This window comes from Amia ocellicauda, chromosome 9, assembly GCF_036373705.1.
Source record: "Amia ocellicauda isolate fAmiCal2 chromosome 9, fAmiCal2.hap1, whole genome shotgun sequence".
NCBI lineage: Eukaryota > Metazoa > Chordata > Actinopteri > Amiiformes > Amiidae > Amia > Amia ocellicauda.
In genome coordinates this window covers 15,003,888-15,016,710 of record NC_089858.1, presented here as the reverse complement: position 1 = coordinate 15,016,710, position 12,823 = coordinate 15,003,888, and the positions used below count along the sequence as shown (strand labels likewise).

At 42.9% G+C, this 12,823-nt stretch overlaps 2 protein-coding genes across 3 annotated transcripts in view; both read left to right on the top strand.

Moving 5' to 3' along the window:
- Positions 1–132: 132 nt before the first annotated feature.
- On the top strand, positions 133–9,861 carry lpcat2 (lysophosphatidylcholine acyltransferase 2). 2 transcript variants are annotated; one of them, XM_066713405.1, is made up of 14 exons: positions 133–381; positions 1,143–1,285; positions 2,845–2,999; positions 3,095–3,207; positions 3,386–3,446; positions 4,088–4,146; positions 5,017–5,051; positions 6,477–6,531; positions 7,332–7,414; positions 7,831–7,956; positions 8,383–8,536; positions 8,777–8,875; positions 9,087–9,228; positions 9,478–9,861. In XM_066713405.1, exons 1-14 carry the CDS (start codon positions 274–276, stop codon positions 9,654–9,656), a joined length of 1,512 nt encoding a protein of 503 aa, XP_066569502.1. In that variant the 5' UTR covers positions 133–273; the 3' UTR covers positions 9,657–9,861. The 2 variants fall into 2 exon arrangements, with proteins under 2 accessions (XP_066569502.1, XP_066569500.1); XM_066713403.1 differs by having other exon boundaries at positions 134–381; positions 2,782–2,999.
- Positions 9,862–10,702: 841 nt separating this feature from the next.
- Positions 10,703–12,823, top strand: part of slc6a2 (solute carrier family 6 member 2) — a 32,653-nt gene continuing 30,532 nt past the window's right edge. Inside the window, exon 1 of the mRNA XM_066713402.1 lies at positions 10,703–10,852. The gene's annotated coding sequence lies outside the window, so the exon portion shown is untranslated. The remainder of the gene's footprint in view (positions 10,853–12,823) is intronic.

Genomic DNA, 12,823 nt, shown 5'->3' with positions numbered 1-12,823 from the left:
TGCACAATTGCACAATTTATTCCAAGCTGACACCTGCTGTCCATCTATGCGATTGCACGGCGGATGAGCTGTGCTTTTATTCAGGGTCCTGGGCCGGGCTGGGCTGGGCTGAGCTGGCTGTCGGAGGCGGTATTGCACTTTCTCTGGGTGTCTCTCTATCTTATTGCACTCTTCCTCTCTGTCTCTCACTGAATATGTGGCCTGCAGTGGCTTGCGCCGGCTGTGGAGCACAGTGCGCGTCTAGGAAGTGAGGGTGCTGAGCCGACAGATATCATGCAGCACAGGGTGTTCGCTCTGCCCAGGCAGCGGTCTCTGGTCCTCCCGACTGTGCTTAATCCCTTCGTGCAAGAAACTGTATTGACAACGACGGACAAAATCAAAGTAAGGGTTTTTTTTAATTATCGCTGTGTAGTCGTCCTCATCATTATTGATACAGGTCGCGTCCACTAACCTAGTTTTTTGCAGGTTCATGATTTCTTATCCAGCCACTGCTTGGGAAAAGCCATCGTTTACTATTAGCGTAGCATGTCATATGATTTTATTATGTAATGTAAATCTGGGCAGATCTGGGCCAGTCCAGATGCACAACTGAATTGTCTGCTGGTTGGTCCAGTGGGGGTACACAAGCGAGACGCCAGTCCTGTGTGGGGCAGCGTGTTTGCTGTTTGCGTGCCCACGGTGTCTGTCTGAGCACATACAGTGCAGGGATACCTGTAGATTATTCACCCCCTTCAGTGGAAACAATGTAATTATACTACCTGTATCTAAAGGGTATCAGTCCAGCCAGGTTTGCTGGACACTGTATCAGATGTAGAGGAAAATGTGAAGATTGCTTGATTGCACTGAGTAAGGTTCAGTGGAAGTGTCAACGTTTCTTTAATAAACTAAACCAGTCGCCAGTTGGTATTTTTGACTACAACTGTGTGATGTGGTCACTGTAGTGTATCTATTCAGTATGTCCTTTTTATGAAAAAGGGGAAGATGGTGTGGAAATCTTGAAGGAGGCATCAAAGAGGTGTGGGGGAGGAAAACATCCCATCATAAAAATGTGGTTAATATACGCAATATAGTGCAAAGAGTTCCGAGCATCAGTATGATCTCCCTGCAGTGTGTGTCAGTGTGACATTGTGTTCTCCTCACAGTGTGTGCTGCTGGGAGTGGTGCTCCTTCCTCTGCGGGTGCTGTGCTTGGCAGTCCTGCTCCTGGTGTCATGGCCAGTCGCTGCCATCGCCACGTTCCTGCATCCCATCAAAGGAGCCATCGAGCCCATGGCGGGCTGGAGAAGGTGCACCTCTGCTTCCTCTTGTACTCATTACTCTCCATTGCAATGTTTCTGTTGTGCAGTTGAACTCATCATTTTCACATATCACTTTTTAATGAAGCTGTGGAATTATTTACTTCATATCCCCACAAAAGTTGTATTTTACTTTGGTCAAACATCTGGATATATATTTTTTCTTATCGATGAAATTGGAGGTGTTCTCAAAGGCTGATGTGTTTGTTAATCTCCTGCAGGAATATACTATGCAATAATCAGTCCAGCTGGTGATTCCTTCAGGGTGAACAAGATTATCAGATTAGGATACATTAAAAAGAACTGTAACCTGCACACGTCTCTCTTTACTCTTGTTAATGAAAGGTCTAAAGATGCTGCATTTAATTCAATTAAAAGCACTGTCTGGCTGTCTTCACAGGTTGTGCAAAGTACAGTATCATGCTAGGATGTATATACTGTACATATACATACACACATACAGTACTGTGCAAATGTTTTAGACAGGTGTGAAAAAATGCTGTAAAGTAAGAATGCTTTCAAAAATAGACATGTTAATAGATTATATTTATCAATTAACAAAATGCAAGGTGAGTGAACAAGAGAAATCTAAATCAAATCAATATTTGTTGTGACCACCCTTCACCTTCAAAACAGCATCAATTCATCTAGGTACACTTGCACAATCAGGTCAGGTTCACTCACTTTGCATTTAGTTAATTGATAAATATAATCTATTAACATGTCTATTTTTGAAAGCATTCTTACTTTACAGCATTTTTTACACCTGCCTAAAACTTTCGCACAGTACTGTACAGATGTTTTCCTTTGTGTTTGTATACTTCTAATTGTCAGAAGGTGACATTGCAATGGCTACTCAGTTAAATATGTAACCCAAGATTACAATCAAAGAAAAATAAAATACATTAATAATCTCATCACTTACACTCTTTTTCACAGCCTTAATCTGGAAGTCCTGTTTACAGCTAAAAGTGCGAGAGAAATAGAGATAAGGGTCTCACATCTCATGCACGATTCACAAGGTGATAAGGCACAGCTCAGCCACACTCGTAGCTCAGAATAGAATTTTTAATTGATAACTGATAGCAAGTAAAACATTGTGAGTGACAAGACCTGCAAGAAAGTTTGATGCTCTAATAATGACTGCTTCTGCTTTTTATGGTTTTATGAGCAACAGACCTCACTGGGGAAAAAAAGACAGCCAGTTGGTAGCCAGTGCTAAGATTGCTTAGTACTAAAACTTCCATCATGTGTGTTAAAAAAAATTGTAACCACTAAGGGAAGTGATGGGCACACACAGGCAGTGCCACTTAGATATTACTGTGCTGTGCAATGCAGCTCTGAGCAGCTCTACACTGCACTGAGCTGCAGTCCTCCTGTCCCCTCACACGGAGAGAGAGATGGAGAGAGATAGGGCAGGGTAGGGGCTGATTTTATCTGTTGCTTAGAGAGGCAGCCTACAAGAGCGTCATTTTATGTTATCACAGGTTCCTGAGCCAGGTGGTAATGAGCTGCGTGGGGCGCGCGTTCTTCTTCTTCCTGGGGTTCAGGGTGCGGGTCAAGGGTCGGAGGTCACACAGTGACGAGGCCCCCATCCTGGCTGTGGCGCCGCACTCCAGCTTCTTCGATGGCATCGTGACCATCGTGGCCGGCCTGCCCTCCACTGTGTCACGCTCTGAGAACCTGGCCACACCCGTGTTCGGCAGTGAGTCTTTTTAAACTATCTTCCACCGCCACCTTTTGCCTGATCGACAGTACTGAGAAGGGAGGAGAAATAAGCGCTGTGTCTCTGTGGCCCAGGGTTCCTGCGCTGCCTGCAGCCTGTCCTCGTGTCACGGCTGGACCCTAATTCCCGGAAAAACACCATCCTGGAGATTGAGAGGAGGGCCACCTCGGGGGGGAAGTGGCCACAGGTGAGGGCCTCGTCTCTGACTTATTACAATGTAGGAAAACCCCAATATAACCAAATTACATCAACAACTGAGGGCGAATTGCCCAAGGATCCTGGGGCTATATATATATTTTGTGTGCGTGTCCTGGTCATGATTTTGTAGCTGAGCCACATTTTTTCTTTCATTTTATTTTCTGAAGGTATTAATTTTTCCTGAAGGGACCTGCACCAACCGCTCCTGTCTAATCACATTCAAGCAAGGTGGGGGGTCTTTGTGTTTTCGTTGAAAACACAGGAAAATCATACCATCCGGCTATTGATTTCCATTTTTTTTTCTATACAAATGACGATGGGAAAAGAGGAATCTATAACAGTTTTGTTGTAAAAGCACCGTATCTGTATGATATTTTCTTACACTAGGTAGGTTGCTGAATGTGAATGAAGTGGAGCAGGATGTTTGTTTCTACACGGTATTATGAACCTGAGAGTGGAAATACGCTGTGTTTTGAAACAGGGGCCCTTAGATTTTAATACAGATTACAATCCCGATTTACAATAAGTAAAATCATGAAAAAATACCACATGCAGTTACATAGTGTCTGCTGCTGTTTGTAATCAGCTTCCCTTTTCCTTCACTTCTGAGTAGCTAGGCTGCAGTTGTTTAGAGTGCTGTGAGAGTGAACACATTGTGTTCCTTGTATGTTGCAATATTACTGGAACAGTGAACAACTCTTACAGAATTGTGATGCATATGAGCCCCGCTGATAAAAAGGAAACAAAAGTGATCTTATATACTAAGTGAAATGTCTGTCTGATACAAGCCGAGTGTGCACACCACTGACTGCCATGTGCAGCGTGAGGAGCTGTCTTTGTAAACAGCAGTTTGCTTCCTGTCTCCCCAGGTGCCTTCATCCCCGGAGTGCCAGTGCAGCCAGTGCTCCTCAGATACCCCAACCAGCTGGTCAGTGGCAATGTGTGAAATTGCTCTCTTTAGCAGGGAGGCGGCCACAGCATTGAGCTGCAGTTTTGCTCTTGTAAACATGGTGCTAACATGAGGCTTCTGTGCTGGGACATGGCAGAGAGAGACAGGAAAGGAGGTGCAGGGCACCAGGAGGCTCACTACCTGTTTAACCCATGCCTTCCCAGGCCTGTGGCTGCCATGTTGGGTGCAGCTGTGTGTGTCCCCTACCTCTCCAGGTGCTGCTTGCACCTTTCAGGAGGCACTTTGCACTGCGATTGAGGCCCTGCCAGGCTGTGGTTCTCATCACAATGCTGCTCTCTGAGCTCTCTGACACCCAGCTGAGCCCTTACCTCAAAGGGTCGTTTCCCAATTAGAGCTTTTTAATTGCTTTCAGTTCTGGAACTGTAGATGTTGTTTGAATACTTTCATACTTTGTGGTCCTTTTTTTAAACATCTGTAAATTAATTGACACTTAATTGTCTGAAGGAACAAAAAGGGTTTGCTTACTGTTCTTGATTATGTGTCTTTTTTTCAGCTGAACTTTGACTTGATCTCTGACTTAAGTTGGTTTAAAAATACCAACTGGTGTTTTATTAGTTTTATTCTGAAAGAGCACTGATTATGTTATACAGGATAAAGTTGGATTAATCTTAATAATATTTTCTGAAAGGAAATTAAATTGGTGTGTAAAAAATCACACCAATAAAAATGTAGTGGCCAGAGACATTATTTTTATTTTTATTTTTTCAATTGCCATTCAGTCAGTCAGGAAAAACAGTGCAGCGACAGTTTGCTGGGACGCAGAGCCTTTGAGGACGGTATCTTTTGCACGTGGACCTAATGTGAGTTTTTTTGTTTTTGTTTTTTAAGGACACGGTGACTTGGACCTGGCAGGGCCGCAAAGCGTGAGTGCATTCAGTTATACCTCACAGGAGAACAGTCCGATCTGTGCAGCTTCTGCTTTGGGATTTGCACTCCCAGCAGGAGGCAGTCCCTTATCACTACATTAGAGCCTCATTAGAACATGTGGAATATGATGATTGGTAAAGGAATGCAAGATTGAGGACCGGGAGTGTTGCGAATACAGGTTCCTTTCCTGTATGAAATACCGCTGTCATTAAAGTATTCGAAATCAAAAACAACGAAGATTACTGCAGGTTTTTGAAATTAATCTAGTTTTGTAAGTGAAAATGGGGGCTGCTGAAGGGTTGTATTTCTACAAACATAAATATTTAGATGTAACTTTATTGCCCATGGCTCTGTGCATGTGTTTGTCTGCGTGAATGTATGTGTGAGAATGAATGTTTTCAACACAATCGAAATGTTGGCTGCTGTTGTGAAGCCAGGATGCCTGTATACTGGAGAGGAAGAGGTGGTTTTAATCATAGTACTAAGTATAGTATAACAATCAAGAACTGATAATGCTTCCTTACAGTGCCCACGGCTCTCCACTCGGGCTCATTCAGGTGCAGGTGTGCCTAGTCATCCTACGAGTTCTGTTTATTTACATCTTCATTCATTCTTTCACTGGCAAAGGGAAGTCAGTTTGTGTTTTGCTCTAAAACCTCTGCACTTCCCTTGCTGTCGCTGAGACATGCATGTTTGCTTAAATGTGGATAATGCGGTGACCTAAGAACAAAAACTAAAGCTGATTCAGCAGAGAGTGTGGTGGGGTGGCTTCCTGCCCCAAGAGAGGGGACTCTATGAAGTTAAATATGTCACCCGTGTCACAGGGGATTGTGAAATGCAACATGAGCAGGGTTGAGAGTCCCCTCCGTTCTTGTCTTCCCAGCCGACAGTTAAGTCAGCTGATGTATTATTACACTGCACTGAGGTAGGCCACCACACATGGCAAACACGGAGACACACACTAACACACACGCTGATGGACAAACAACAAAACACACAGATGGACATGCACACATACGGAGACACACACGGACATACACACATACTCAAGAGCTATTCTGGATAGTTGAAGCTCACAGAAGTTCTCTGTAAACCCCCCTTAAAAAGTTCTCTAAAGATGTTCCTTTGCATCTTATCAGCAATACACATCAGTACAACTGTATCTCTAATCTGCAGGTGCTGTTGCAATAACAATCATCATAATGCTGCATTTCAACATTATTACTAATGGCTGCTTTTGTTTTGCGCTGTTATTTCCAGTAACGGCCAGACAAATCTGCGCATTGTCATTAACAGATTTAAATGATGATCCTTTTAATGTTTTCCTTAAAAGATAAACTCAATCTGGGGGCTAGCATGGCCTCGAATAATGTGTGCTCTCTATGTGATGACTGTGTCTCTCTCTCTCAATTATTCCACAGGAGGACAATCCTGCTACTGACACTGTGTCAGCTGTATACCAATATAGAGATTGAGGTAAGAAGCCACGGTATCTCGAGGTGCTGGTAACCATTATCTGGCACTGGTCTGCTCTCATCCTGTCCTGTCCTGATCTGTTCAGAAGCGGCAGAGGCTCAGATTACATCCACCCAGGGATGTGTTCATGAGATTTCACTTTTAGTTTTTTACCTATGAGAGGTAACTCCAGTTTGTGCCCCAAGAAGCTCAGCAATCTTTTTTTCATCTGTTTGTGTTTCCTCTAGTAATGTGATGAGAATGATAGCTTTCTTTCTGTAGGCCCCTCTGTGTGAGCAGTATGTGCACACTGTGCACTGTTTATATATTATGTTATCTGCCTTGACTTGCAGGCTCCAAATCAGGTCTGAGTCACTTTTTCCAGTGATCTGTTTAATTTCTATTCCATTTGTTTCCTATTCATTGTATTGCTTTTTTGTAATCAGCCATTTTTTGTTGTTGTTTTTTTATACTATATTCTCCTATATTTGTTTCCATTAGGTATTTTTTGCATGTCTTTGTTTCCCTCTTGGCACTAGTAAAATATATGGTTAGTCATATGGTGTTAGTTGGATGAGGATCCCTAATTCTTTCCATACATGGGCTGTCCTAACTGGCACCTTAGGCTTCTGTTTTACACAGTTATTAAAATGGACATCTGCCTGTATTCCACATGTAATTGTAACCTAGCTTTCCTTTCCTGCCCAATACTGCTGTGCGTTCAGTTTTTCTGCTTTTAAACACTGTTGTTTTTTCATTAGTCTGTTAAAGCAATGATTAGGGCTTGTAAGTGCAAAACTAAAATACAAAATCATGTGTAGTTTCTTCCCCCACAAATCCCGAGTGAAGATGAGATGAAAGCACCGGCGCTGTTCGCCAGCAGAGTCAGGAGTACCATGGCCACGTAAGAGAGCCACACACTGTATCCCCCTGGTCAGGGACCCCTAACACACACTTGTCTTTTCTAGATTGTGAAATTGAGAACGTTTTAATACTTTTTAAACTGGGCTGCCTCACACACACATTGCCTTACTGACCACACTGACACCTGGACATGGCTGAGCACTGTTTCACATGACACCAATGTCTGTCTGTGCCACTGTGTGTGTGTATGCATGCGTGTGTGTGTCTTTCTGTCGGCCCCTCTGCATGCGCTGTGTGTGTGTATGTGTGTGTCACTCTGTATGGGGGTCTGCATATTTGCGCATGTATACATTTGTGTGTCTGTATGTCCATATATGTCCATGCGTCTGGGTGTGTATGTGGGTGTGTGTCTGTCTGTGGGTGCTTGTGGGCATGTGTGTGTGTGTGTTGTTGCAGAGCCCTGGGTCTGCCGGTGACGGACCACACCTATGAGGACTGCAGGCTGATGATGTCAGCGGGGGAGCTGACGCTGCCCATGGAGGCTGGGCTAGTGGAATTCACCAAGATCAGCAGGAAGCTCAAGTGAGAGAGGCTGCTGGGACCCTTTCACACCTCACACCACACACTGCATAACACATGCCTTTTTATAGCTGACTGTACCATTTCTGGATTCAACTTCCTGTTTAACCCCACTGGTTTGAGCTTCGTGTTGAATGTCTTATTCTTCCATCCTCACTAAAGGCAATGTAGACATTTCTATTGTATGGTATAATCAGGAAACACAGATAATGGGGCAGAATAGCGTTTCTCTAACCCTAGCTGTACAGGCAGAATGCTAATATGTCTTCTATTACTCCTGCAGCCGGTTGATGATAAGACGTTGATATTATGAGACAATCAGGAGCTCAACAGAACTTCTTTTGCTTGTTTCCTGTAGCACATCGCATTATTATGATGCTTTCAATAATTTGGTTCCTTGACATGTGTATATATATTTTATTCTTTAAGCCTAAAATGGGAAAGTGTCAGGAAGGAGCTGGACGGCTTTGCAACGATTGCGATCTCCTGCAAAGGTGGCCGGATTGGGATGGAGGAGTTTGCCAGGTTCCTGAAGCTGCCCGTCAGCCCTGTCCTGCAGGAGCTCTTCGCGCTGTTCGACAGGGTGGGTGAGGTGTCAGGGCAGTGAGTCCCACTCTCGGTGCATTTTCACCACCAACCAAACTTCTGCCCCCCAGGGAGGAGAGCCCTTCTCAATTCTAACCAGTTTATGAATGTGCACCTGCAATATTTAACCAAGTTCAGTATGTGTAATTGTTATGACAATAGTATAACACAGTGGATTCAATAACCTGGAAAAGAGAAATCACGACCTGTCTGTAACTCCAGTCTGATCTCTGTGCAGAATGGAGACGGTACGATCGACTTCAGGGAGTACGTCATCGGTCTCACTGTCCTCTGCCAGCCTGCCAACACAGAGGAAACTATTCAGATGGCCTTCAAGGTACAACAAAATAGTCACCGAAGCAGCTAAATTAGGCTGATAACGCCATTATTATTTGTGATATCTAATTATGCGCTGCAGTGTGCACACCTGGACCCATGGTGTGTGTTCTTGTCTGCACCTGCTGGATAAGTGTGTGTGTGTGTGTTTGCAGCTGTATTTGAGGTGCGTGTGCATGTTTAATGTGTGTTTGACGTGTGTGTCTCTGCAGCTGTTCGATGTGGACGATGACGACAGCATCACGCAGGAGGAATTCTCCTCTCTGCTGCGGTCCTCGCTGGGCGTCCCCGACCTCGATGTCTCGCGACTCTTCCAGGAGATCGACTCTGACGGCTCAGGACACATCACCTACCGTGAGTCTGAATACAGATTATGCAGAGCAATGCTACATGCCTGCACACTATACTGTGAATAGTCAGTTAGTTTATTGTACATTTAAGTATTTAGTAATAACAGCAGAAGCAGCAGTAGTAGTAGTTGTAATAGTAACAAGTTCAAGCATGTTACTCTAAGCACAAACTATTCATTGCATGGTAATATGGTAACATATAGAAACATTGTCATGGTAGTACATTCTTTCATTCATGTTATTCCCCCCCCAGCCGAGTTCCGCTCGTTCGCGCTGACCCACCCCGAGTACGCCAAGCTCTTCACCACCTACCTGGACATGCAGCGCTACCAGGCCCTGCAGGGTGGGGGGCCAGGGCCTGAGCCGCCCACCAATAGAGTGAGCCCTGAGAGCGGACAGGACGACAGCGCGTCGGACAAGAAAGACGACTGACCAGAGAGAGAAGCCGCTGACATTATCTATTTGTGTCTTTATATCTAAGCGCAAAAAATGAATTTAAGCCTGAGCTGTGATAAAAAATGTATCATGCAATTAAGGATAGAGGGCTGTGTGTGTTTTTTAAAATTATTTTATTTGTTTTTCTTAAAATGGTTTCCGCATTTGTATTCAGTGATTAAATAAATCTTATTGAAATATATGTTTTTGAGTATGTGCTTTTGTGTTCAAGGGAAAAGGGGAGGGGGTGGGGGGAGGGGTATCTTAGACAATGGGAAATACACAATCAGGAAATTTGATGAAGCAATGGTCTAACAGATGAAATTAAGTTGTTTAAATGTAAAATGTACATTTAAATAAAGTAAAGTGTTGTAATTCAGGTTACATTTGATCTGGACTAAGGTGAGTATTCGAGTCCCCAGTAAAGTTAGGCTTTTGTTACAGGATTGCAGTTCACTGAATTGGGTTTAGATTTTATAAGCCTAGGTTGCAATTTTGGTGTTGACATGTGTTTGAGTTCAGACTATTGTCTTGCCCTTTGTCTTTAAAATGGGGCAGGTAACCTAGTAAAGAAATACAATTTAAGTTCACAATTTTCTATATTTGTATTAACTGGAGATTCACGTGTTTAAGAGAATTTGTACAATAAAGAAAGAAAAGCGAATTTGATACAGATGAAGGTAGTAGATGTCTTCATTACCTTTAGGTTGTTTAGATAGCAGTATTTTAATTTACCTAAAGTTGAGGTGACATTTTTGTTAGGGTTAGAGTCCCCAGTAAACTTAGCCTTTCCTTAAGGTTGGGGTTGGTTTTGTGTAGAAACTAAATTGACTAGATTTATATGGGCCTAGCTTGAAATGGTGGTGTTGGCTGGTATTGAGAACTCTGTCCACCGGGGGGAGCCAGAGCATCGATCACGTCTCTGTGACATTCCCTGCAGGAACGCCAGAGGGCAGTGTACATTCACAGCAGTAACAGCCTGCCTGTATCATATGAGGAAGCTGTTTTTCCCTTCACACTTCCACATCTTGAATTAGTTTCAATGGCACAGAGTTACCAGGGCCAAAGCTCCACTTCAGACCTCTTTCTATGGGATTGCCCTGCAGGATTCAGCCAAGAACACCGAGGCGCTGTGTGGGGACCCACCTCCTGACACGGCTACCTTGCACAGGCAGCAGCCCTGAGAGCAGTCAGTAAGTACCCTGCAGTGTTATAATATGGGAGCACACCAGACACCATTCAAGTGAAGCAGTCAATATATTATATGAGAAATGCATGATGTGACCTATGCATCCTGTTAGGTTTTGTTTGATTCTTTTTGTGTGGCATTTTCCAGAAGCATTGGATGTAGAAATGACTAATGAGGCTATGACAAAATATGTTTTTGCAACAAAACTTCAGGCAACTTTCTGCTTTCTGACTTATTTTTATTTTTAATCACCAATAACTTTCTTTTGTATTCAGCACAATGTACTTCCTGTGCAAATTAAAGAACAGCACTTTCTACAAGATTGGCAAAAATATAATCCTGATTTTATTGTGCTTTTAAGAACGAATTTTGTTTTTATGGGTTTTAAATGTAGGAGCAGATTTATTTAACATAGAGATTTGATTCGGAACCACGAAAGAAAACCCCAGTTTATGCTTGACTATGTATGTATGTATATATGTGTATGTGTGTGTGTGTGTGTGTGGTGTGGGAGGGTAGTGGTTGTGTGTGTGTGTGTGTGTACACATGTCAAACAATTTAAACACAAGACATATTCAAACAATATGCATTGTACAGACAATTGTATTTCAAAGATCACAACACTTTCAGAATGGGAACAAGTGAATCACCAGCTCATTTTTAATAGCTTACACTGTATAAATTATAAAGTCATTGTTCCCAGATGTTCCTAGATTGCACCAAACTGAGCACTGCTCTGCAGTGTGGTTCTGTGACTGATGAGAGAGGCAGTAAGCTTTGCGTTAATATCTAGAGCAGGAAGCACGCATGGATCGGAGCTGGGACAGCTGCAGTGTGATTTCTTGATGTATTTCAGTGGCACACCTGATGTTCTGTATTTGGATGCTACAAAGATCCTCATGTCAGTGAGCTGCGATGCTTTCAAAATCAACAAAAACCTGTGAAATAGTGCAGTTGATTATTTACTGTGCTATTATTGCTAGTTTTGATTTGTCCTAACCTTTTTAAGAGAAAGTCAGTGTATCAGTTTCATTTTACTTAATCTGAATTGATAAGGTTACAGAGAATCAATTAAGCCTGTTTTTAGTGTCTACATCTTGCTGTATCCATTTCATCCCTGCCTGGGGAAAGCCTGTCTAGTCAAATTGCAGACAATCAGCAGTGGCTAATCTGGTTTCATTTCACCACAACCTCACAATACGAATCCAATTGCCTGCTGCTTTATAACCCTCTTAAAAAAGCAAGAGAGCTAAAAAGCTCATGTAAAGTAAAGGTCACTAGTGCCTGTTTAAATCTCTAATCGACATATTATGATGCTATCCAGAATGTTGTTTTTTGTTGTCGTTTTTTAAATAAAGCAGGATTTTCTCCTTGCTCCAGCTTTTCATGAGAAATTTGTACAGTGACCCTGCCCCGCACAATGGCAGTGGCTTAACACAAAGCAATAATAGCTCTTAGTTCAAAGTGGAGAATACTTGAACACCATTCAATACAATAATCACACAAAACCAACAACGAAAAAACATTGTAGAAAAAACAAACAAAAACAATGCATCTAATTCCAGGATGTATGGTTTCAAACAGCAGCCGAATACAAATATTATTGAAGGAAGCTGGCTGGCAGAGTTGACTTCCAGGTGTGAAAGATTCCCCCCAGGTTCTCACACCCAGTGGCCTTCTCACACGGAGGTGCAACATTTTCTGCCTCTCACTGGGCTGCGGTCAGTTGGCCATCTCGGCTAGAGCCTGAGACTGCAGCCCCGGAAGTGTAACTTAACATCAACTCTTATATCAAAATGCTTTTATATTCGTTTGTTATGCTTAAAAAGAACTCTGACATAAAAATTAATCAAAAGTTGCTTGGAATCATTTCATGAGCTGTGAATGACGGCAAAAATCATTAGAAGAGCTCAGTAAACCATCAAGGCTGCTGTCGATAGTCATTCTGTGGTTGAGCTGTAGCCAACCGCCACTG